The sequence below is a fragment of the Nuphar pumila genome, chromosome 3 (genome assembly GCF_984573655.1).
Source record: "Nuphar pumila chromosome 3, dmNupPumi1.hap1.1, whole genome shotgun sequence".
Classification (NCBI taxonomy): Eukaryota; Viridiplantae; Streptophyta; class Magnoliopsida; order Nymphaeales; family Nymphaeaceae; genus Nuphar; species Nuphar pumila.
This window is the reverse complement of record NC_143251.1, coordinates 11,450,917-11,478,022: the sequence shown is the minus strand read 5'-3', so window position 1 is coordinate 11,478,022 and position 27,106 is coordinate 11,450,917. Positions and strand designations below refer to the sequence as shown.

At 37.6% G+C, this 27,106-nt stretch overlaps 1 protein-coding gene and 1 long non-coding RNA gene across 2 annotated transcripts; both read left to right on the top strand.

The window, feature by feature from the left end:
• Positions 1-10,039: 10,039 nt before the first annotated feature.
• On the top strand, positions 10,040-17,495 carry LOC149841961 (uncharacterized). Its single transcript, XR_016431022.1, has 2 exons — positions 10,040-10,121; positions 17,302-17,495. It is a non-coding gene; the product is annotated as an uncharacterized LOC149841961 (long non-coding RNA).
• A 4,147-nt stretch (positions 17,496-21,642) lies between these two features.
• On the top strand, positions 21,643-26,343 carry LOC149841960 (D-3-phosphoglycerate dehydrogenase 1, chloroplastic-like). Its single transcript, XM_090001227.1, has 6 exons — positions 21,643-22,103; positions 24,230-24,606; positions 24,936-25,046; positions 25,149-25,244; positions 25,339-26,030; positions 26,142-26,343. Exons 1-5 carry the CDS (start codon positions 21,698-21,700, stop codon positions 26,008-26,010), a joined length of 1,662 nt encoding a protein of 553 aa, XP_089857353.1. The 5' UTR covers positions 21,643-21,697; the 3' UTR covers positions 26,011-26,030; positions 26,142-26,343.
• The last annotated feature ends 763 nt before the right edge of the window (positions 26,344-27,106 follow it).

The following is a 27,106-nucleotide window of genomic DNA, read 5'->3' as shown; positions in this document are numbered from 1 at the left end:
TCATAAAAGGCCAAGAGCTCCTCCATATTATTTTATTTATTACTATGTTCATTTAGTTGTAGAGCTATGTTACTCGGTAGATCTAGATAAAATAACTGATAATTTAACATATGGTGAATCAATTATTTCACGTGAATCATCATATTGGGTAAAAGCCATGGATGAAGAAATTAAATTCATTGAAAAAACCCATGTCTGAAAATTATCAGATTTACTTGAGAGAAGCAAACCCATTTGGTGTAAATGTGTTTTAAGAAGGAAATACAAGTCAAATGGAAACATTAATAAATTTAAAGCTCAACTAGTGTAGAAAGGTTTTTTGAAAAGGGAAGGAGTGGATTATGGAGATACATATTGTTGAGCTGCAAAGTTTGCATCCATTAAGATACGTTTGGCTATTGTAGCATATTATGATCTAGATCTATATTAGATAGATGTTAAAATTGCATTATTGAATGATGATACAAAGGAAACCATTTGTAATGGTACAAACAGAAAGCTGTATTGTTAATGGTCAAGAAGATAAAGTGTATACCTTAAAAAAATCCTTGTACAATCTTAAACAATCACCACATTAATGGTCTTTGAAATTTCATAAAGCCATATGTGATATTGGATATGTGGCTAATGCCCTTGACCATTGTGTATATCTATGGAAAAGTGTGAGCAAATTTGTTATTTTATCTTTTTATATTAATGATATACTCCTGACTAGAAATGACAATAATATGATTGTCAAATCTAAGACGTGGATAAGTATTTAGTTTGAAATGAAAAACATGGGCAAGGCATCCTTTGTTCTTGGAATAAAATTTTTGTAAGACATTAGTTCTAGGCTTTTATGTCTAAGTCAGGAGATATATATTGACCATATGCTTAAAAGGTTCAAAGTGCTTGATTGTAGGTCAATTAGAACTTCTATGGCTAAAGAAGTTAAGTTAAGCAAGAATGATTGTTCTAGTGAATGACAAGAGAAATTGAACGTCCCTTATGCTCAAGCCATTGGAAGTTTGATGTATGTTATGTTATGTACCAGACCGAACATTAACTTTGTTGTGGGTCTTGTAAGTCTATATCAAAGTAATCTTGGATGGTCTTATTGTCAAGTTGTAAAAATAATATTTAGATATTGAAAGAAACTCAAAACTCAAAAATTTGTCATCAAATAGGTATTGTCAAGTTATTTCGATGCTGATTTTGCTAGAAGCAGAGTTGACAATAAATTTACTTCAGGCTATCTTTTTCTCTTAAGAGTTGATAATGTTTCTTGGTCTTGCAAGAACCAGAGTTGTGTAACTTTGCATATAGAAGAAGTAAAATATGAAGCATGTAACATGACTACTATGTTTTCTATTTGAATAAGTTGTTTCATAAAAGATTTGAAGCTGAAAATAACTGATGGGCCGTTACAAATATATTGTGATAATCAATTTGCTATTAGCTTGATGAAAAATGGAGCAGATAGCTTCAAAAGCAAACATATAAAGGTAAAGTACCATTATATTCATGGCATGATAGAAAATAATGATATTACAATCGATTATCTGTCAACTACTGATATGATTGCTCACCCGTTGATAAAAGACATACCTGATGAATTATTTTCTAAACATGTTACATGCATGGGTTTAAGATATGTATAGTAATCCAGCTATGATGGAAAGCCATATAAAAAAGTAACACCTTATCACTGTATTTTAATGCAAGTGGATACCCCTAAATAGTGGGAGGTAAATCACTGCATTATTTTATGTTCGACTACATGGATGCGATAATCAATGGTTATCTTTATCCAAACTACCTTTTTTCTCATGGTTTTACCTTTATCAAAAGCTTTTCTAAAACTAATCATATTTTTAGGGGATAAGCCTCACAAGAGACATGCACGGTTAGGAGAGTCAGTTACGCTGGGCATGTGACAACATTGGGGGTAAAACTATATAGCCCAGAACTTATACCAAATTCGATAGAGGTGAAAACTCCTTTTCAAACACTCCTGAAGCAAGTCTGTCTCTCTCTGTGTTATACACTATTGCAACTATTGAAGCTGGGCCTTCAAGGCTGTATCCAAAGATATTGAGTAGTCTAGTGCCTCTAACATGGGCTCTAACATACCTTCCTCACTATTAAAAGGGGTGAACACTTATAAAGCAATCACTTCGAATATTGAACAAGGTAAAATAACCACACTACAAGGATGAGGGTCAATAGCGGTGACTTTTCACACCGCTATTGCCCTATTTATTATCACTATAGGTCTATAACGATGACAAAATTGATCATCAATTTTTTGCCTCAATTGAGTAATAATGGCGACATTTATAGGTTGTCGTTAATGTGTGACCCAACATTGGTGAAGAATCTCACCAAAATTGGGAACACCAATTCCGGTGACCTACTCTATAATGATGACATACCTATAACAATGATATTTTTGTGTCACTTTTATATCTTGTAATGAAGAGAATTGACTCGCCGTTATAGTTGATAACGCTGAGAAGTAAGTCACCATTTTAGACTATGAAGGCAACAATTAAGTCACTGTTATAGGTTATAATGATGATATAGGGTTAAAGTTGATAACGGTGACACAAGAATGTTGTCATTATAGGCCTTAAATTTGCAAAAATAAATTTTTTATATTACATTAATTAAAATAAAAAAAATCTTTTTACACTTCAGAGTCGACTTTCTCAAAGAGATGTTTTGTTGCTTCGTCGTGGTTTTAAAACCTCTTGTAATGCTTGTAAAAACTTTCTCACAATCTTGAGTATGATAATTGAAGTTATTTATCCACGGTAGTACTATGTTCAACTATATCCTTGTCTAAATCAAACTCGGCCTGCATCAAATTATCAAAAAATAGTTAGTAAAACTTTTTTTATAAATTAATTTGTTTATTAAAATATGGTTAGATAATATACTTACATAAACTGCCTCACACAACACCATCTTCTCATTCTCTGAGACCTTTATGCATAACTTGTGAGTAATGTTGATATGCTCCCTGACGATGCACGAAGGCTTCCTAGAGAATACAAAGGTGCCCTCACCTATGACTCATTGCGACTCATGCATTGTTGTTAGTGAAGCCTTTTGTTGCTTTAGTTGCTTTTGGTGAGAAACACATTTGTTCTTCCCATGTTTGTGTTGAGAAGATTCTACAGTCGCTAAAATTTATAGTAAGAAACATATATTAATAGATATGACAATATTAAATTTTCAATTGTACTAAAGAAATACTGGATTAATATTTACCTGAGGTGGTCGTGGATGACTCTAGAGCTATAATGTCCTATGATGTGTGGGGGATCTCCTCTTTCTCTCTTAAAGTATCACCCACCTGTGATCTGAAGTCGATCTTGTCTAGGTGTTCACCTTGGCTGACGAGTGGTGAACTAATCCATAGGGATAAAGAATGCTCACCTCCTCATTGTGAATGATGTGCCAACATCTGTTAATTTCATGCAAACAATATTAGTTCAGACTATATTGTACATAATTGAATCATATAAGAATATTCGCTATCATACATGAACAATATTAAATCAAATAAGTGACAACAACAAGATCATCAAGTTAACATAACATACAATTATGAAATACAAACAGGGGCCATATACATTTTTGAACTCATTTTTCAAGAAAAAAAAAGACAAAGGCACTTATTATACTTCATTTGTGACCCTAGATGCTTTGTCAAGTCTTTAATAGGTAGATGTTCAATTGCACTTATATAAATTTCAGAGTCTTGCCATGAGTCCAACCAATTAGGACTTTCTGACAACATATGTATGGTAAAAATTTAAAAATAAAACAAAAAAACCATAAATGAGATTATGACGATTGACCTGCCATCAACTATTTCTTTTATTGAACACATTCTAATGTCTTATCTTGTATATATGGGTCAAGTTGAACTATACATTAGGTTTAGAATGCTCAGATAGATCAAACAACTATAGGTCACATCACTATATCATAAGAAGATCTATAAATTACACACACTACTACTAGTAAATCATGATTGTGATACTCAAATTCACAAAATTGCTAAAGAGGAGAAGACGAGAGAGGAAGAATAGGAGACAATAGAACACGAGGATGGCGACACTTCAAAAAAGCAAAGTAAATATTGGATTCGACCCAAGTGTCGTTGAAGAACTCCAATGTTGCTAGAGAAAAGAAGACGAGGGAGGGAGAATAGGAGAGATGAAAAGACGAGTGAAGAAGATGCTGCAAAAAAGCAAAGTAAACATTGGGTTCACTTTGCTTTTTTGTAGAACCCGTGTTTCACGGGTGTGATTTCAAATCACCCTACCCATGAGATTCAAAATCTCATTGTTGGAGAGAAGCCAAATCATATTTGATTCGGTGTAAAACCAGTAATTTTTTAGGATTATTAATAAATAAAGAACTCATTTTTTTATCTCCAAATTAGAAATGTGTTTCTAGCTTTTGAATTTCATTTATTTATTTATTACATATTTATTTGTTCATTCAAGCCAATCAGGGTATAATTTGCATTAATAAAACTATTTTGGGCTATAAATCACTATATATATTATATTTAAATATACTTTTGATGGAGTTTGTAAATTATTGAAGTGTATTTGTGTGTTATTTGGCTCTTGGTAATGATTTATAAGATAATTTGCTATTTTTGGCTAATCTTGTTATAATTGGCATTTTTTGAGTTTTTGACATTTGCGATCACACACGAAAAGTTCGTTGTATTGCTTGGGTAGCGGTCTTTACGGACTTCAAAACTCCTCGGTCTTTTGAGTTTCGATTCATTGTTCTTCACATTATTAAGGTAAGATACCTTAACTAAACTTATAGAGAGCATGTTTAAGCACTAATTGTGTAAGCATGATGTTGCACTGAATATCTAAATGAATTGCAAATACAAGTTATGCTCACACACTTCACTTAGTTGTGGATATCTAGGACTCTTGTGATTGTAGTTTGAAGATCATGTTTGTCATGATTGTAGTTAGCAGAATATAGAGTGTGTTTGCTGTAGGTACCCTTGTGTGTGAGATTGAATGCCTGTGCACTTATGAATGTATAATATGTACGCAATGTGTGTCATCATACTTTGGTTTGCGCATACTATGTTGCTTTGTGTGTTTGTATGAATTTGATACATGGTGCAGATATAACTACTATGAATATGTATAAGTCATGTTCGATGCATACTGTGAATGTTATAAGTTATTTTGAACTTGTATATCTTGTTTGCTTAAGAAATATATAAGTATGATGTACGATAGGATGCTCAATGAGATTTTGACCTACCTTTATACAATTATATCTAAGGTGATATATCGATTCATATGGTGAAAAATGCATATGACTTTTACTGTGTGTGCAAATCTCAAACTATGTAGGAGTTATGTATGTTGAGGTTTAGTTGCTTTGTATTATGAAATGTGCATGTTCACGTATGCATGTATAGAACTCATGTTTTGTTTACTCATGCTTCGAGGTTTAATTTATGAAATACAACATTTCTTGTGGCGATGATATGGTGCATAGGATAATATGCTTATGTATGATATGATTTAAATCCCATGTGATATGAAATTATAAATGCATGCGATAAATGTTTAAGTTCAATAGTGAACTTTGGTTCATGAAGCCTTATTGGTTAAATGCGTGATTTTATAATTTTAATGCCATATAAAGTGATATATGATGTGATGCTTTGATTGTATACATGCTTATGCCTGTGTTGATGGCTATCGACCCTAAGAGTGATCAATTGTATTGACGCATGTATCACAATAGTTTTTACTGGATATGGTACCCGTTGAGGAACTATTCCTCAAGGATTTTCTGTGAAGGTGTGCATAACCACATCAGGTAATTCGACTAGAGCGGTAAGTCTCTGTGAGGAAATGCATTGTCCAAGAGCGGGTAGTCGGCGAAGATGGTATATTACTGTGAGGAAGTGCATTGTTCAAGACCAGGCAGACCATCCGTCTAGGGCGGTAACTTCTTTTGAGGTTGTACATTTTTCAGATCAAGTGATCCAGCGTGGATTTTATAAATCTTTATTATGAATAAATGAAATGTTATGATCAATTATGATGATCTTCTGAGTTGATTGAGATAGCCAATTATGAATCTATAGATTTTGCTTTTCTATTATAGCATGATTATATATTAAACTCAGATATGATAATCAGATCCTTATTGATTTTAGATCTTGATATGAGGTTATGATTGTGACGCTTATGTTAGCGTATAGGTGAATAACACATCATGCCTACAAATGACTAGTTTTGACTTATTAGATGAATGATACATCACGCCTACATAGTTTCATTGTAAATGATTGTCTGAGTAAATATATCACACCTATGTATCATGATTGATGTGTATCATGAATATCTAACTAAATTACTCATAAGGTATGTGTGTGTGTTTCATGTTGGAATGGTCAAATATAATTTGACTTATTGTTTATAAGAGTTATGAATGCATATAAAAATGATGCAATGATCTGAATGTCTTAGATGTGTGTGTGTGTATATATATATATATATATTTATTTATGCGATGACTTGTATAACTTGAATGCATATAGATTATGCTTTATTACGTGAGTTAAGGTTGAATAGAATATTAAGTGATGAAATGCTTTATATTTGAATGCTTGAAATGAATGACACATAGGACGTTGTTCCCTTGTCTATCACTTGACGATGGATGAATAATATATCTTTACCTTTAAATGCTTGATATATTTTCTTTAAGTTTAAGTTTGAGTTGCTTTACCAGACTTTAGCGAGTCTAGCCCCGTTTTATAGGAGACAAGTAATGCAGGTAAAATATGATGAGTAGTTGGAGTGAAGGGCTGGTCGAGCTGCATTCTCGAGGGTCCACTCTTACCTTGTGATCTTGGTATTCATGATCTTTTCGTTTTAAGTACTTGATCATGTAGAGACTGAATTGTTTTTTTCATACTCTGCTTTGAAATAAAATTAAAACTCTTCATATTTCAGTCTTATATTATACGTGGTTTAAAATGTGTATATTCCTTATATTTTGATTTGATTGTTATCTTTAGTGTAACCGTGCCTAAAGTTTTAATCGTTTTTAAAAAATTTTGCATTATAAGATCTGATTTACTTATACTTATAAAAAAAATTTGGTCTCAAAATTTCAATATTTGAACAATAATTAAGGTTAAATTTTTTGGGGCATTACATTCGGTTTCTCTCACCATCCACCTTTTTTGTTTTGTTGAGCATGCGATTTGGGGCCATGTGAGAATCACTCTCTTATTCAAACGCTAGATTGATTCACATGTGATCCAACCAAACATTACGTTTGGTTGCATCTCATGTGACTTGAAATCACATGAGATAGAATCAAATGTGATTTGAGGTCATGTGATTTCAAATTACATATTCCACCATGTGATTTGGAATCACATGAGCATCACTTCAAATGTGACTTCAAATCATTTTGAGTTTCTTATTTGCATGAGATTCATTATCTCATTTACATGAGAGTTCAAATCACGTGTTTGGTTAGCTGTGCAAATGAGATTCATTTTCTCATTTGCATGAGATTCCAAATCACCCTAAGATCAGCGCTGACAAGAAAACACAAAACTCATAATGTGTAGAAGCTATGACTTTTTAACCACGAATTATAGATTTTTGCAAAAATAAAAATAATGGTCATGTTATTGAAACAAAAACTCATGTTGTACACAAAAGTGTAGTCCTCTATAGTAAGTGTTGCATCAGGCACAAAAAAAAAACACGCCCAAAATGCATTACAAAACTAGGTTTTATTAGTAAAAAATTTAGAATTTCCATAAAAATGAACAAAAAATCTCATAAACTGGATTCAGTTTAGTCTCATCATCTTTGAAAAAGTGTACTGCATAAAGCCTAAACCTGTGCGACAAAGAAAATCCTTAGAACACATAGATACGTCTGTTCACACACACTAGACCCCAAATTCCTACCCAAGCCAAACAAATCAAGCCCTATACCCTCAAGTTCAAGCCAAAATGAACTGAATGACTTATTAATAAAAAAAACCTACCCATTAATAGACAAAACCCATGCCTTGAATTCCTACTGAAAAACAAATTGAATCAGCCATTGATAAAAAACTTTAGGCCCCTCGTTCTAATAAAAGAAAGCTGAACCACATGCCATGCAGCTAGCCGAGGCCCCAAATTCCTACCAAAAGCAAATTTATAACCTAATTTACAAGTATTATGACCCAAATTCATAGAGAGAGAGAGAGACTTGAACCTTTAGTTAGTACGGGGGCTAGAGCTAGAGAAGAAATGACAGAGTTCTCTCGCTTTTCCTCCACTCTCTTGATACTCTGACACTACAAGAAAATTGTTAATTAGCGACAAAAATTAGCGACGGAAAAAATCCGTCGCTAATTAGCGACAGATTAGCTAGAGATAGAATCTGTCGCTAATTCGCGACGGATTAGCGAGGAAACAAATTTTATTGTTAATCTGTCGTTACTTAGCGACGGATTAGCGACTAAATTTTTTGTCGCTACTTTTTATTACAAGAACACCATTTTAGCGATGGATTTAGAGAGGGAACTCTGTCGTCGCTAATCCGTCGCTAATTAGCGACGGCATAGCGACAGAATATATTCCGTCGCGGTTTTTGTATTTTGATTTAGCGACGGCTTAGCGACGGAATGTTTTCGTCGCTAAGCCGTCGCTAAATGTCGCGTAAATCCCTAATCCCATCCCTCTTTCTCTTTTTCCTGTTTCGCTGTATTGCTCCCGCCCGCCGCCCTCTCCCTCCCGCCGCCCGTCGGCTCTCGCCACCGTCCGGCCGCCGCCGCCTCGCCGACGATCCTCGCTGCCGACCTCCCTGCTTGGCTAGCGGCTGCGCCAGGGACCCCGAGCACCGGCGACCCTCCGCCGACCTCTTCTTCCTCCCTGTTGTTCCTCCCTGTGGCTGCTGCCGGGAGGTGTTGTCTCCCCTTCGCCGGCGACTCGCAACCGGCGTCCTCAGCCGCCGACGACCGACGATCCTCCCTGCAGCCACCTCTTCGCCTCCGCTCTGAGTTCCGGCGACCCAGTGGCCCCCGAGCTTCGCTCCAGGTCTCCCCCTCTCTGCTGTCGACTGCGCCGGCCACCGGCGACCTCGCCAGCCGCCGCTCCCCGTGCTTTTCGGCAGGGGGGGTCGACCCCCTGCGTTTCCGGTAGGGGTGGTCGACCCCCTGCCGGAAACGCAGGGGGTCGACCCCCCCTGCCGTAAAGGCACGGCAGGGGGTCAACCCCCCATGCCGGAACTGCCTTTCCGGCAGGGGGTTTAACCCCCTTCCCTGCCGAAAAGGCAGGGGGTTTAACCCCCTGCCGTGCTTTCAAACTAACAAATTGAAAACAAACTAACAAATTGAAAACAAATTGTTGTATTTGAAAATCATGTCGATAAAAGTAGAACTATTCTTAAATTTTTGTGGAAATCAAAATCCACTACTGAACTATGATAAATCAAGCTACTGATTTGCAATTTGTCAAACTGCTGTGAAAAGATTGAATCAAACTACTGGAAATTATAATAAATATGCTGTCATAAAATCAACTGCTAAAAAGAATGTCTAACTGCTGATATATATATATATAAAAAATTGACTATTTGGATTACAAACATCGACTCAAAATAAAAATATAAGTTGCTGATGATTTGAATAAAAAAAATTAATACTTTTTTGTTGTGCTAAAATCAGATCGTAATTATTAGAAACAATTACTGCTGTTGAAATAAAAAGAATAACAACGGTACTACAATTCAAGCTGCTGAAATTTGAAACGACTGTAGTTATGAAGAACCACACTGCTAAAATATAATAGACTATTTGAAACATTAGCATCTTCTAGTTAGATTTGGCTTAACATATATACTATTTTTCTTTTCTCTTCTTTCAATTAGTTAGAGTTGTTTTAATTTGTTTTAATTTTTTTAGTTAGTGTTTCATCTTGTTTCATGATTAGTTAGTTTATTACTTAATTTGTTTTGTTTTTGTGCAGATTTTTCAACGGAACCAACTCGTGCTCGGCCACCTGTGGTAAGTAAATGACAAAAACAATGCAAATCGGGTAAATACCCATGGTGAGTAAGTGATGCAAACATATCACATGTTATTTAATTTATTGAATGCAGCACTTTATTGTTCACACACTCACTTAGTTGTTGATATCTAGGACTGCTTTGTTGGAGTTCGGAGATCATGTTGAGCATGATTTTAATGTAGAAATATGGAAGTGTTCTTATTTTTGGAGTACGGAGTCCATGCTAAGCATGGTAGTAGTTAGTGAGATATTGAAGTGTGTTTGCTGCAGGTACATGTTTGTCATTTATTTGATATGAATGATTATGATGTATTGCAATGTTTGATGTAATTGTATCCATGCTTGCATGTAGTTACTTTCAATTTGATTTTGACTTCCATGTGAAATTTTATAATAAAAGCATGCTTCAAATGATTGTATCGTGTCATTAATAGTTTGCACATGAAAATATTAAGTTATCAATGCATGCATTAAAATTCTTGTTATTGTTTGACATAGTATATTGCATGGTAAATTTGATATTTTCTTCATCGTAGCATTCTGATTGTTTTTTTCTTAATTCGTTAGGATACTATTCGTAACATCATACGACAGAATGACTGCAAACCGTGAATGGATGTACCGTAGGATAGTGGACAATGAGTTATCGCATGAATATATGGATGGTGTTGATAGTTTTATTGAATTTGCAACGGCGAGTGTCAGTACGGTAGATCCCACAGGTCGGATTAGGTGTCCCTGCAAGATTTGTAAGAATAATCGATTTGTAGAACCTCATGGCGTTAGACATCACCTATACAGGAAGGGTTTTGTGAGTGATTATCAGAACTGGACGTTTCATGGAGAAGAATTTAGAAACGATTTTGATGCACGGGTGAATGTGGTGCACGATAATCCATATACGAATTTGATATTTGATGCTGCAGGAACAGAACTGGGTTCTACTATGAGTTCTAGTGATGTAAGAACTGCCGTAGATGAAGAATCACCAAACGATGCAGCTAGTAGATTTTATGATTTACTTAAAGATGCTGATGAGCCACTTTGGAACGGTTGTGAGAGTCACACTATCTTGTCTGCAGTTCTTCAACTAATGAATTTGAAGTCCAAGTATAATTTGAGTCAATCATGTTTTGACCGTTTGTGCATGATTGTGAAGAGTATGTTGCCTAAAGATGAGAAATTGTCACAAAATTTCTATCATGCGAAAGTTATGGTCAACGCTCTAGGTATGGGTTACAAAAAGATTGATGCTTGTCCAAATCACTGCATGTTGTATTTCAAGGAGCAAGAAAATGACATATCATGCCCGTCATGTGGGCATCCTCGGTTCAAGCCAAAGACAAGAGTCAATGGTAGCACGAGATCAAAGGAAGTTTCATACAAGTCGCTCTGCAATTTTCCTATCACTCCTAGATTGCAGCGATTGTATATGTCTTCAAAGACAGCTAAACACATGAGATGGCATGCAAATAAAGTTTGACACGATGAAAACAAGATCACGCATCCTGTTGACGCTGAAGCTTGAAAGCACTTTGATCGTACTCATCAGAACTTCGCAATGGAAGTGTGAAATGTTAGACTCGGTCTATGTACAGATGGATTTAATCCATTTGGGGGTAGATCAACTCCATACTCATGCTGGCCAGTATTTGTAACTCCATACAACCTTCCACTAAGCTTGTGTATGAAACGTCCAAATCTTTTCTTGTCTCTGTTGATCCCTGGTCCGACCTCACCTGGCCAAAATCTTGATGTATATCTAAGGCCATTGATTGATGAATTAAAAGTACTGTGGGATGACGGTGTTACCACGTATGATGCCCACAAAAAACAAAATTTCAACATGAAGGCCGCTGTTCTATGGACAATCAGTGACTTCCCTGCATATGGTATGTTATCTGGTTGGAGCACACATGGGAGGTTGGCTTGTCCGTACTGCATGGAGGATTCCAAAGCTTTTAGATTGAGGCATGGAAGGAAGCCTTGCTGGTTTGATTGCCATCGTCGATTTCTACCCAGCGATCATCCGTTCCGACGTCAAAAAAATGCATTTACAGCAGGCACAACTGAAACGGAAGGTCCATCCTCAAGATTGTCTGGCATAGAGATTTTAAGAAGATTACGATACTTTCCAGATGTATTAATAGATGCCCGCAGTCCTACACCCTTCCGTGGATTTGGGAAGGAACACAATTGGACGAAAAAATCTATTTTCTGGGAACTACCGTATTGGCCGACCCTATTGATACGACATAATTTGGATGTGATGCATGTAGAGAAAAATGTGTTTGATAATGTGTTCAATACAGTAATGAATATTAAAGGAAAAACGAAGGATAATCCGAAGGCCCGTATGGATTTAAAATTAATATGTAAAAGACCAGAATTGGAACTCAAAGAGTATAATGGCAAAGTACTGAAACCAAAGGCGAAGTACGTGCTCGAACCTGATCAAATAAAACATGTATGTCAATGGTTGAGACAACTGAGATTTCTAGATGGATATGTCTCTAACATTGCTCGGGCTGTGAAGATTGACGATGGACAGTTATATGGGTTAAAGAGCCATGATTGTCATATCTTTATGCAACGATTGATACCCTTAGCATTCCATGATATGTTAGACAAACCTATATGGGGGGTATTGTCTGAGTTGAGCGGATTTTTCAAAACATTGTGCGCATTGGAGGTCATTGTATCAGATGTAAAGAATCTCGAGGACTCTGTCATCACCACTGTTTGTCTGTTAGAAAAGATATTTCCGCCAGCATTTTTCGATGTTATGGAACATTTGATCATACATCTGCCATATGAACTAAGGGTTGGTGGCCCTGTGCAATATCGATGGATGTACTCATTTGAAAGGTATATGTTTTTTTATATTTGTCTCTTTAATGACAGATATTTAAAATTTGAAATGTATATTCTTGTCAGATGCATGTTCGACCTAAAAAAAAAGGTTCGTAATAAAGCAAGAGTAGAAGGCTCTATTTGTGAGGCGTACACTTTAGAAGAGATTTCAAATTTCTCATCTATGTACTTCGAACCTCATATTCCAACACGTTACACATGCCCGCCCCGTAACGATGATGGAGAACAAGTAACTGTAGCTGACAAGCTGTCCATATTTTAACCACTTGGGCATGCATTTGGTAGTTGCCGATCAAGGCTATTGACAGATCGAGAGCAAGATGCAGCACACATCTATATTCTTTTTAATTGCTCAGCGATCGACCCATACATCGAGTAAGTATATGTATATGCAACTCAATTATAAATCCTTTTATGTTCTATATGTGGATACATGACTCGGTAATATAAGTATTTGTGGTTTGCAGACGATTTGATCTGGAGTTGCGAAACGAAGTTTCACATCTCACTGATGCAGAAGTACAAAAAGAACGTGAAACTAAGTTTGTGGAGTGGTTGAAACAGTTGGTAAAGAAGCTAACTTAAATTTTGTACTTATAAACAACACTAAGTTACTTAATTGATCGTGATCACAATCATTGTTTATGTTTGTGCGTAGGTTCGCAATGGTGATGTTAAAGATCAAGGAATATGTGATTTAGAAAATGGTCCGACCAAAGTTGTGCAATGCTACAACGGGTATATCGTAAATGGTTATCGATTCCATACAAAAGACTACGGTATAAACAAATCAACGATAAATAGTGGCGTGTGTGTCAAGGGTAGCAGCTACGGTGAAAATGAACATGATTACTACGGTGTTATAGAGGAAATAATGGAGTTGACTTACTTAGGCATGAATAACAGGGTTATGGTATTCAAGTGTCATTGGTTTGATCCAACTGCAACAAGACTCGACAAAGCTTCAGGCATTGTGGAGGTGAATCATAAATCCAGGTTTGGAACATATGAACCATTCATATTAGCCTCGCAAGCTCAACAAGTTTATTATACTTCATATCCGAGTATAAAAAAGTCAGATAGAAATGAATGGTGGGCAGTTTGCAAGGTGAAATCCAAACTATACCCCGAGTATGATCAGTTACAGGAAGATGGGTTAGCTGAAGAGAATGATTACTATCAATCAGATGATGTCTGTGACTTCGCTTATGGTCACGATGTTGCGCATGATATGCATGTCATATCTCCATTGGCTGATGAAACATTCATAGAGGAATGTGATCCAAATGATGTACAAAGTGGATGGGCAAACAATGAAGAAGAAGAAGAAGAAGAAGAAAGTTAAACTAGTGACGAGGAAGAATTCTCAAGCTAGTGAGCAAAATCTTATACTACAAACCTCTATTTAAATGCATTGTAATACTTGATGTGAGTTGTATTGCAATACTTGGTGTGAATGATTAAAAATTTTATTTGAATGTATTGTAATACTTGATACGAATGATTCGAATGCATTGTAATACTTGATGTGAATGATTTCAATTATCTGAATGTATTATAATTTATGCAATTAACGAATGATTTGAATTAGTGCAATACTTGATGTCAATGATTTGAATTATTTGTGCATTGCAATGCTTGATGTGAATGACTTGAATGCATTGTAATACTTGATGTGAATTATTTGAATGTATTGTATGACATATGTTGTTTGTTAGAATATGGTTCATGGAGGTTATAGTGGTCGCTCATCTAGTAGTAGTCAGGCTCAACCTTCATCTTCACGGGCTCCTGTGATAGGTATATCATATAACTAATTAGATGCTTGATTAGTTCAAATGCACATTCTGAGAATTTCTAATGTATTTTTTTACAGATGATGTTGCGCCTGTACACGACCCACCTACACCAGTTGATCGCACAAGTCAACAGCCAACACAGGAAACAGGGTCTTCTCAGGCTGGCACAAGAAGACTCATTCGAATAGTGTATATCGATAATCGACCGTAAGTATTTTGTTTTCAATTATTGCATATCTTTTAAATATTTTATATTCATATTTACTGTGTAACAATTCATGTGCAGCACGAGGTTTGAGCCACAAGAAGTAGTACGGGAGATTAGGAATTCACTTCTTCAACATCTACCAGGACCAGTTGCTCAATGGAAAGAGTACCCAAAGGAGGTGTTAGACAGATTGTGGTCCTCATTCATGGTATACAGTTGTTCCTCATAGTTAATGTGTTTCATATTTAATTTATTTAAGCAATGTCTACTAACTTTCTGAAAATATTTGTAGGCTTCGAATCGCTTTGCAACTACGGTGGAAGAAAATGATGCAAGGAAGGTGTGACAGAAGGTGGCTGCCAATCGATTTGCAGACATGCTGCACACTATGAAGACTGCAGCAAAAAAAGCATCTGGCGTAGTAGATGATCCATTACTGTGGAAGGGCCATGGTCCTATTACTATCAGAAGAGATTACTGGGATGAAATGTGCGATAAGTGGGCGGGAGATGCATTTAAAAATCGCTCTGCGAAGGCTTCACAAAATCGATCGAAGATGCCCGAAGCCCATCTACACACAGGTGGATCTAAGACATTTGGGAGCCACCTAAAGAAAATGGTAACTCATCAATATATAATATTAATTTTATAAGTATTGTTGCAAACTTGTGTACTAAATCTTTTGTCATTTAACTTCGCAGGAAGCAGAAAAAGGAGGCAGTGTACCATATAAGGATGTGTTTGTAGAAACACATAAACGGAAGACCACGGGAGTCTTCGTATCAGAGAAGGCGAGAACGACAACGGTATGTATTAATTCTATTAATAATCATTGCAATATATATGCAAGTTATCATAATGTTATCATTAATTATTAATGAATACTTTAAACATTATTTTGTAGGAGGCATATGAGCAACAGATGGTAGAGCGATATGGCGAAGACGCTACTCAGCATCCATCATTTGATCCTACAGCATGGGTGACTGCAGCAGGTGAACCCAAAAAAGGTCGCGTGTTCGGGTTTGGGAGTAATATGAACACTTCACCAGTTATTGGTTCTTCCAGTTACGGCTCACCGACTTCTTGCGCCAACATAAGCTCCAAGCAGCCGACTATTCTTTCCGGTGATGATGTACGCGAGATCATTAATGAATCACTGAATAACTACTTCCAATACACCGTCGCCCCCTTTCTCCGAAATGAGATCAAGGCCGCTGTTCAGGATAGGGGATCTTCGATTCCAGGTCCCTCTCAGGTATAATCACATATATAGTTTTTTTGACTGTCTTAAAGCACATCTGAGCATGGTAGAATCACATATAGAGTTTTTCTAGATGCCTTAGAACACATATGAACATGCTATAATCACATATTCAATTTTTTTACTACCTTAGCACACATATGAGCATGATAGAATCACATATAAAGTTGCTTTGCCTGCCTTAGAGCACATATGAGCATGCTATATTCACATATTCAATTTTTTTACTGCCTTAGCACACATACGAGCATGATCGAATCACATATATAGTTTTTGCCTGCCTTAAAGCACATCTGAGCATGGTAGAATCACATATAGAGTTTTTTTATATGCCTTAGAACACATATAACATGCTATAATCACATATTCAATTTTTTGACTGCCTTAGCACATATATGAGCATGATAGAATCACATATATATATATATTTAACTTTTTGTCTGCCTTAGAGCACATATGAGCATGATAGAATCACATATAAAGTTTTTTTGATTGCATTAGAACACATATGAGCATGCTATAATCACATATTCAGTTTTTTGACTGCCTAAGAACACATATGAGCATATTATAATCACATATTCTGTTTTTTGACTGCCTTAGCACACATATGAGCATGCTATAATAACATATAGAGTTTTTTAACTGCCTTAGAACACATATGAACATGTTATATATCATTTATGATAGAATCACATATAAAATTTTTGGCTTTGTCTGCCTTAGAGCACATATGAGCATGCTATATTCACATATTCAATTTTTTTACTGCCTTAGCACACATACGAGCATGATCGAATCACATATATAGTTTTTTGCCTGCCTTAAAGCACATCTGAGCATGGTAGAATCACATATAGAGTTTTTTTAGATGCCTTAGAACACATATGAACATGCTATAATCACACATTCAATTTTTTGACTGCCTTAGCACACATATGAGCATGATAGAATCACATATAGAGTTTTTTTATTGCCTTAGATCACACATGAGCACATGATAGAATCACATATAGTGTGTAATTTATTTCATTATATTTTGTTTATTAATACTGACTATTCTTTTCTTGTGTAGGCTGCTAGCGATAATCAGGGTAGTGGAGCTGAAGGGACAGATAAAGACAATGAACAAGAAGACGCACAAAATCTTGGCGATGATTAGAGGACTGTGTTGAAGAAGTTCTATTTTTTTTATTTTTCCTAATTGTAATTGTTGAATTGTAAATAATTAAACTTCTTAATTTTAAGGTGGAACGATTAATTATTATAGATACTTGTTATATGAATTTTTTTATGTGGTTTGTTTTTTATTTACAGGAAATATAAATTGTACAGGAAATAGAAATTGTACAGTTCTCGGTAATTAATTTTTAAATAAATTTTTTTGATTTTTTTTCGTGTTTGCGACGGATTAGCGACGGATGATTCCGTCGCTATTCATATTAATCTAGCGACGGCTTAGCGACGGAACCATCCGTCGCTATTCATATTAATCTAGCGACGGCATAGCGATGGAATTAAATCCGTCGCCAAGCCGTGGTCGCCGTTTAGTACCGGCGGATTGGCGACGGAATATAGCCCTCGTTATTCCGTCGCAATTAGCGACGGACCTGGCGACGGAATTATTCCGTCGCCAGTTAGCGTCGAAATATTCGCGACGTAAGCATACTGTCGCCGCGTTGTCGCTAATCCGTCGCTAACATGGTTAGCGACGGATTAGCGACGGATTCGCGACGGAATGTGGTCGTCGCTAATCTACTGCTTTGTTGTAGTGTGATTTCTTCTCGCTCATAGTGGGAAGACTTGCCTTCCCCCTTTGCCAACTAGTTTGGCGGTGTCACCCGAGCAGGGAGGAGGGAGGCTGGTGGTCTGATAGATATCACAGAGAGAGAGGAGGGTCTGGCGGCATCACCTGAGCAGGGAGGAGTGAGGCCGGGGGTCCAACGACATCACTTGGGATCAAGTAGGGAGGTGGCATCAAGAGAGGGAGATAGTCTGACAGATTTGCAAAGAGAGAGAGGGAGATTTTTTTTTTAAAGTGCCCATTGAGCCCTAATTATAGACTCTATAACAACGACATAAATGTCTCTTTATAGAGTCTATAAGTAAATCATATAACGGCAACACGAGATGTTGTCGTTATAAAGTAAACCCTATAACAATGCCACTAGGATGTCACCGTTATTAATCTATAACAGGTATATCGTTAACGGTGATATAAAAGTCACCATTATAGAGTAAAATCCTATAACAATGATATTTATATATCGTTGTTATTGATCTCTAACAACGAGATTATCGATTGTTAAATATATCGTTAAATTATTTTAATGATAATATTTAATGGCCAGATAATGTCTCTATTAGAAATATATCTTTAACAACGATATATAAAGTCACCATTGTATATATGTTTTTAACGATGACATGTGTGCAGAGGCAAGTCATTCTCGACGTTATTCATCTCGCTGTTATTGATGAAGCAATAATAGCAAAATTCATGGCCGTAGTAGAGTAACAACAGCACGATGACTTGTTATGACAGTTAAAGAGCGACAGATATTTACTCTCATCCTTATAGTGCCAATGTAAAAAAAAAAACTTTCAAATTTTATCATCGCACCGTACATTCCATGATGCATTTTTATTGTTGATGATGGCAGCAATGGCAGCAATTCTTCTTGATATCGGTGACTATCAAAACATTGTACTGCTCTTATTATATATATCTGCTCACCAAACAGAACTCCATGCAACATAAACCGACTTGCTCACATGCATAACAATATATCTTTCTCAACTTTTTACTTTTTATTTTTGTTTTTTTAAAAGAAGGGAATAAATTATCACTCTATGGATTGTTGATTCTATAGAGTCATGATTCTACACGGCTGTTCTTCCAGTAGTCTGTCTGTTGTGACTGCCTAATGCTAGCAAGGTTTGTACTCGCTGAAAAACAACGGCTTTTGTGGGTTACATGTCATGCATGACGCACGTACAAATTGCACAACATAAACAAAAATTTCATGATATCATGATTTTGGTCACATTTTATGCAATAATTTCAAGAACTTTATCATGTTCTTCTGTCAATCCAAACCCAACCTGCCTCTTCTCTTGCTTATTTCTAGAAATGTTGGGTACATCAATGAGTTCATGCTTCGCCTACAAGGGCGACTTATGAATGTTGGGTACATCAATGAGTTCATGAGCTTTTTCATGCTTCCATTATCTGAAAAAAACAAAACAAAAAACTTGATCATGCCTCGAGTGGCGCACTTATGTACAATCAAAACATGATGTAAATCACGAACTTGCTCATATCTCATTCGATGCCCAAACGCGGCTATAAAATGCAATTTCATGCCGTACCTGCCAAAGGCAGGCGTTTCCTGTTCACAAAGTAGGTGTAAAAAGCTGTGCTTGAGAAGGCAACGTGTCAAGTGTGAACAATAAGATTCTTTTTATTTTTTATTTTTATTTTTCAGAGAAAAGATCCTTTTATTTATTTTTTATTATTTATCTCTCACTCTATGTTCCAAACCATGCAAGGTACAACTTAGGGTAAGACCCTAATACAGTGGAGCCCACTAATATTAAAATCCAGCCAAAGTAGCCCCTAGTTTTTTAATATTATGGGCCCCTGTGTGAAGCACACAATCAGCCTATATTTTAATCCAAACAAAACAAATTAAAGAATTTATTTTCAGATATTAAAAAATTCATTAAAAAATAAATTAAAATTATGTGTATCCAAGTCTTTGGAGAGCAAGACACCTCCTCCCCCCCAAAAAAAAAATAAAAATAAAATAAAATAAAAATAAAAATAAAGATCTAACCCAAATGACTCAGGAAAAATAAAGCTGGGTGTAATCTTGGATTGGTTGGAGGAATCTCAAAGGTTTTTACCAATTAAAGGTCTACTAATGTTCATGACTCAGGAAAAGTAGAGGCCAGAGCGGCAGCGGGCTTGTGGAGAAGGTGCTGACCACTTTGTCTCATGTTCGACTCTCACTGGGTGTGCGTGTACCTTTCATTAGTAATGTCCTAAAAGCTTGGTCAATGATTTTTTTTCTTTTTTCTTTTTGAGGACGAGGACCTCTCCCTGAGAACCGGGTCACTTAGGGATGCAAATGGATCGGGTTTGGTCAGGTCTCTCATATGAATCCTACAATTTGTTTCTGGGCACGAATCGTTAAAGCAAGATCACAAATAATATTCGGATTGGATTTGGAGTAGTGCATTTGGTATTCAAACTAAATCGACATTTATATGTAAAATAGGTGACTGGATCTCAATCCCTCAACTAATCCAGTATCATGGGTTTCCTGGATTTAGATCTAATATAAAAAAGAAGAAAAAGAAAATCCCATCATCAGGATGTTGAAGTGGAAGGAGCTAACAAAATGACCAAATGGGGATTTGGGTGGCAAGTATCCAGTCCAAAACAAACACATTCGCCAACACCATAAGAGCGAAATGGGTAGGATCACGCATGATAGACCCGCAACCAAATCCTGTTTTGATAAGTCGCCCAGGTACATGATCTGGTCCCAGGACTACTATTAAACATTTGGATCCAGGTCAAATTTAAGCATTGATGCCAAACCCATCAAATGCAGTCCAATACAAGTTGGATAGTGCATTCCATAAACGAACCAATATAATATAGTATATCCTTGCCTCAGCCTAATCTGGATCCATATCGGGATCACAAGATATAAAAACCAACCAGCACTCGTAGTAGGTTATGTCACAAGGACACACCGTTTCCTCGTGTCTACATGACAAAGCGTGACACCTTTTTGTTTTTGAAAGGCAAGTCGGGGTTAGTCAGACTCCTACCAATTATACAACTATACCGTTGGGTTTTGACCTGCTACAATATGCACTGGCTGCTCCTATCAGGTATAGGTAAGCGGAGCCCCCATCCCAACACAAGCGTGGGGGTATATGAATGTCACCAAGTTGAAAGGACACCACAAGTTCAAAACCCATGGGTGTCATCCCTTGATGCAAGGTCCAAGTTAGGTGTACTCACCTCAAGCATTTTATCAACTTAGGGCGCCAATCATTATGCAGTAGTGAGGGGTGGGTTTTTTTTTTTTCTTGGATTAAAAAAAAAACTGTATTTGTTTCAAAATCTGTTGGTGCCCGTGTCCATGTGACATCCATGGTTTAATATTCGGGTCGGACCCAGACCCGATCCAAAAAAATATGAAACTCGAAAAAAGCGTCCGTAAAAAGTAATGGCTATCTTGTAATTTATGGTTTCCCGGTTATGCTTTCTCGTCAATAAGGATATTTGGAGGGAACCGCACTCGAAAATAATAAACAACAGTAGAACCCCTAATAAATAACTCAATTTTCCTAAACCGGCTCTATAAATTCATCTCATCTCTTTCACTTCACTCTCACTGCAAACAGCCCGATAGACGAAGAGAGCACAGAGAGAAGAAGAAGAGGAAGCCATGGCCTCCGTTCCTGCATCCAACGGCCCGAATCCGACGATCCTCGTCTCCGAGAAGCTTGGCGAGGCCGGCCTGGAGCTCCTCCGTGGCTTCAGCAACGTCGATTGCTCCTACAACCTCACGCCGGAGGAGCTCTGCGCCAAGATCTCCCTGTGCGATGCTCTGATCGTCCGGAGCGGGACGAAGGTCACCAGGAAAGTGTTCGAGGCCGCCAAGGGTCGGCTGAAGGTTGTCGGGAGGGCTGGAGTCGGGATCGACAACGTCGATCTCCAGGCCGCAACCGAGTGCGGGTGTCTCGTGGTGAACGCTCCGACTGCCAACACCGTCGCGGCGGCCGAGCACGGGATCGCTCTCATGGTCGCCATGGCGAGAAACGTCGCCCAGGCGGATGCCTCGATGAAAGCCGGTAGGTTCTAAGTTAGCTCTGGACTCCGATCTGTACTTTGATTACTTTTTCTTTTTTGATTTTTATCTTCATTTTTGTTGGTAGTGTTGATACGTCATGCTCGCATATCTGTTATCCTTCACCAGTGTTGGATTTGCGGTACTAATTGTACTTAAAATCATAAAAAAGTTGTAGATCTCTGCTAAATCTGAGTCTGGAAAGTTCTCGATCTGCTTCTCTTATTTTTAGCTGGATAGCAAAAGATTCAGAGATTGGATGATCTCTTTTCTTGATTTTAGTGAACATTTCTGTGTGTGATGAAAGCATAATGCAAAATTATGGCATATTGTTGTGGAGTTACTGTGTATTTTAGTGTACTGAACTCTGAATGAGCTGCGGATTTATAGAAAGGTGCTTTCTAGATGAAATTTCTTACCTGTATATGTCGTAACTGTGAAAAATGATAAAAAGATAGTGCTATTCATTAGATTCTTATGGACGGGAGGAAATTCCATTGTTGTCCTCGCTTCTCCCCCCTCCCTTCTCTCTCTCCCTCTCTCTTTTAAAGCCTAGTTTTCTCTTATACATTACCGAGATGTAGTAAAATCTTCGTTGCTTGTTTGTGTAGCTAGGCAATAAATCTGGTTGTTAACTTGTCATATTTGCCTTTGGTTGCGATCCAGTTGAATTCTAGATGTCTAGTATGATTTAAAAATTGAGAGGTTGGTACATGCTGGCAAATTCGCGGATCGGAGCTTTTTCATGTGCTGACTTGTATCTGAGAGGTACAATATGCATCACCGAATGAATAATCAAAAGTTATCCATGACAATTTTATACATGAGTTGCATCGATTTAATCTTCCACCTGCTACGTCTTCGTATTTCTCTGGTCAGTGCCACTGCATCATGACTCATAAGGTCTTTATATTAGCAATGTTCTTATGTAGAAAGGTGGGAGGGGTTTCGAATTTGGTAGCAAGCTGTGCCTGAGAAGCTATCAGCTGTATTCAGGAGCATACATTACCAGTAACCTTCTGGAAAATCGTTATAGGTTGGGAGTGGCTCTGAAAGGTGGAGCCCCTTCTTGTTAGTTTAGTTGAAAACCTGATATCTGTAAAAGTATGGCGGTAGGGCGCTTCCGTGATCTTGATGAGGAGTTCTGCATTTAGCTTAGTAGTGATGTTTTTTCTTTTATCTTTGTATATAGTTTTTCACGACTTGTTAGTATTGCTCAGAGTTGATCCATCTTTTCACCAGCATATTTTATTAGGCCAGTTGCTGTTTTCAGCCCCTGTTCATGACAGCAGAGGCAACCTATTTCTGTTTGGGAGGCAACATGAAAGTTTAATTAGCAATTTCAAATAAAGAGTTGTCCTTGAACATTTCTTTTGTCTGGGTACCATGGTTAGTACGTGCGTAATACTATTTCTAGAGATCAGGAAATAATTGGTCAATTTATGATGTAGAGCTCGGTTTTTATCTCTGTTCTCCTGATAGATTTTTGGGTATTACGTCCGTTTTTCCCTTTTGCTCTTCTTTTGTTACTTTTGTAGTTTTCCTTTTTTTTATCTCTGTGATCACATTTATGCTTGGAATGCTGACATCACGGCGAGATTGGATGGTGCTGGTTTGAACCAAGTTACCTTTCACATCTCAGCAGAGGAAGTATTGCTCCACGGACGTTGATAAATGCATGACATGCTTTACTATTTGCAAATCTACCATAACTGAAGGTTGGGAATAATGTATTTTTTGAATCATTTAGGGTAAGTTCGGGTGCCTCAACTCGACGCCCAGGGAAACCCATGAGATTTCAAATCTCACGGGTTGCCTGAAATCTCATGTTCGGTTGAACATGAGATTTCAGGCTATTAGAATCGCTTTCTCATGAACCTGAGAAAGCGATTCTGAATGATCCAACCGAACGTCCCCTTACTCTCGGAGATGTGCTGAGGTTTCCCAAGCAGTTCACATACGGTGAATGTGTGTTCTTACCTATGACTTTGATAGTTACTTATCTTGTGCTTGATCAGATGAATTCCTCTTTCCATCTATTCTATTGTGGTGCATTTTGTGATGAAAACTTTCATGTTTATGAGTGCTAGCTCACTGGTTTTACATGGGCTTACTTTTGCGTGTGATTAGGGAAATGGCAAAGGAACAAGTATGTTGGTGTTTCCCTTGTTGGGAAGACATTAGCCATTTTGGGGTTTGGAAAAGTTGGAACAGAAGTTGCTAGACGTGCAAGAGGCCTTGGGATGCATGTTATTTCATATGATCCATATGCGCCAGCTGACAGAGCTCGTGCTATTAGTGTTGAACTTGTTAGCTTTGACGAGGCAATATCTACTGCAGATTTCATCTCACTTCATATGCCATTAACCTCTTCTACTTCAAAGATGCTCAATGACGAATCCTTTGGGAAGATGAAGAAGGGTGTGCGCATTATTAATGTGGCAAGGGGTGGTGTAATTGATGAAGATGCACTGCTTAGGGCGCTTGACAGTGGCATAGTTGCTCAGGTGCTGACCTAATCTTCTTCTTAAGTCTTCTTTCTGTTATATTGAGCTTGATACGTTCATGAGACATCAGGTTCTGCCTTTGAAATCTGAATTATACTCTTAGTAACGTGATCTAAGCATTCAGATGTCCTAGTGGATATCTTCATATGCTTCTCCACACAGACAAAAGTATGTATTTCGAGTGTTCATGCATTTGATTTATACATGCACAGACACAAAGATGCATCAGGCTTCTGTTGACCGTGGAAAAATTAGGATTTTGCTTCTCGCTGCAAACTCGTGCACATTTAAATATAGTCTGATAAGTTGTTGTGTCGTGTTTGAAACAGGCAGCACTAGATGTATTTGCAGAAGAGCCTCCAGCAAAAGACTGCAAGATAGTGCAGCACGAGAAAGTCACTGTGACACCTCACCTTGGAGCCAGCACAGTCGAAGCTCAGGTTTGTCTTACCTGTTAATTTATTTTACCGTATTAGATGTGGCTCTCTTTGTCACCACAACCTTTCGGTTCTGAACTAAATTTTTGTCATTTAAATCTCCAGGAGGGTGTAGCTATAGAAATTGCAGAGGCTGTTGTTGGGGCGCTGAACGGTGAACTCGCTGCAACTGCTGTGAATGCACCCATGGTTCCTGCTGAGGTAATATATGCCCTTCAGCTCTCTTCCATATTCAGATAGTTGATAGATCCTTTCAACATCTGTGGATTAATGTTTCTGTTCTTCATCTTCGTAGGTTTTGTCGCAGTTGGCACCTTTCGTGGTGCTGGCGGAGAAGCTCGGCAGGATGGCTGTGCAACTGGTAGCAGGAGGAAGCGGCGTGAAGTCGGTCAAGGTTGTATACAAATCGGCACGAGACCCTGACGATCTGGACACAAGGATACTGCGAGCAATGATCACGAAGGGGATCATAGAGCCTATATCTGATACCTTTGTCAACATTGTCAATGCTGATTTCACAGCAAAGCAAAGGGGTCTGAGGATTAGCGAGGAACGGATCGTTCACGATGGATCACCGGAGACCCCTCTCGAATCAATTCAGGTTCTGATAGCCAATGTGGAGTCTCGGTTCCAGAGCGCCATGTCTGATTCCGGTGAAGTGAGAGTCGAAGGCAGGGTGAAGGACGGAATACCTCACCTGACACTGGTGGGATCATTCAACGTGGATGTCAGCCTCGAGGCTAATCTGATCCTGTGCAGGCAGGTCGACCAACCTGGTATGATTGGCAGAGTTGGAAGCATCCTTGGAGAGGACAATGTCAATGTCAATTTCATGAGCGTCGGAAGGATAGCGCCTAGGAAGCACGCCGTCATGGTGATCGGCGTAGACGAAGAGCCAGATAAAAGCACTCTGAAGAAGATAGGCGACGTGCCGGCGATCGAAGAGTTTGTGTTCCTCAAGCTGTAGAGGTAACAGACGGGGATGAGGTGAGAAGTTTGTTAGATGCCCGTTTTTTCTCAGTGAGGTGCACCTGTGTTTGTTTCCTGTGAGACGCTTTCTTTTTCCTGGAATTTGCTTTTCGTTTCTTCTGTTTACAGAGTTCTTGTTCCCATGTGTGTTTGCGAGGTAAAAGATGGGCGTTGTGAGGTGCGTGGCGTTATGTTCGTTAAATAAAAACAGTGCAACATCTCGTTGCATGTTACCTCTGTCTGTACGCTGTTATGAGGCAAGAGATCAGTGTTGTAAGGTCTGTGGCTTTTTGTTACTAAATTAAGGAAATGTGCAACACGTTACTCCTGGTTTATTCATCTTAATGCTGATCATGGTTGCCCCTACAGTTGCCAGAAATTGGTATTCATTTAAAATTATACTTCACAAATCTCATCGTGATTTTCTCGGCAAAGGAAAAATCTTGCGATAAAATTGAAAATTTTGTTTTTGAAAAAAATCCTGGGAAAATATCGTTATGTTTAAGATTTTAAAATATATATAAGAAATTATATGATTGATAAGAACATTAAGAATACAAAAAAAATATGAAGATTGTGCTTATACAGTACTATAATAATTTCAAGATAAAATATCAGATTTGTTGCAAGATTGTATCGAGTTCTGAAATTCTCGCGATATTGTGAAAAAAACGGTGATATTTGTGACTGGTCTGAAACTTGGATTCAAGTCTGGGCTCAAGTTTAGGCATTTGCGTCCAGTTTTCAAAAAGACCGCTTACCTTGAATTCAATTTGGGCAATATATCTGGACCACAAACTTTATCCATACTCGACCTAAACATGGGACCAAAATTAAATGATGGTTTAGGACCATATTTTGGATTTGGATCTTGACCTGCACAGGAATAGACACAGTCTTGACCTAAACCAGAAATTGAGATGGGCTTTGCATCTGGATGGATTCCACAGAACCCAGACCCGGATCCGCCTAAACGAAGCTCACATACGCCTATCTACGCATTAAAAGTGCATGTAAAGACAACAAAACTAGCCAGATTGAAGCTGAAAGTAAACTTGTTAGGCAGAATTTTCACATTATCTACACTGTTCATG

Coding starts and splice junctions, on each gene's coding strand:
- LOC149841960 (XM_090001227.1), top strand. CDS start 21,698: ATGGCCTCCGTTCCTGCATCCAACGGCCCGAATCCGACGATCCTCGTC. Junction 22,104..24,229: donor GGATGCCTCGATGAAAGCCG/GTAGGTTCTAAG, acceptor GCGTGTGATTAG/GGAAATGGCAAAGGAACAAG. Junction 25,047..25,148: donor CCAGCACAGTCGAAGCTCAG/GTTTGTCTTACC, acceptor TTAAATCTCCAG/GAGGGTGTAGCTATAGAAAT.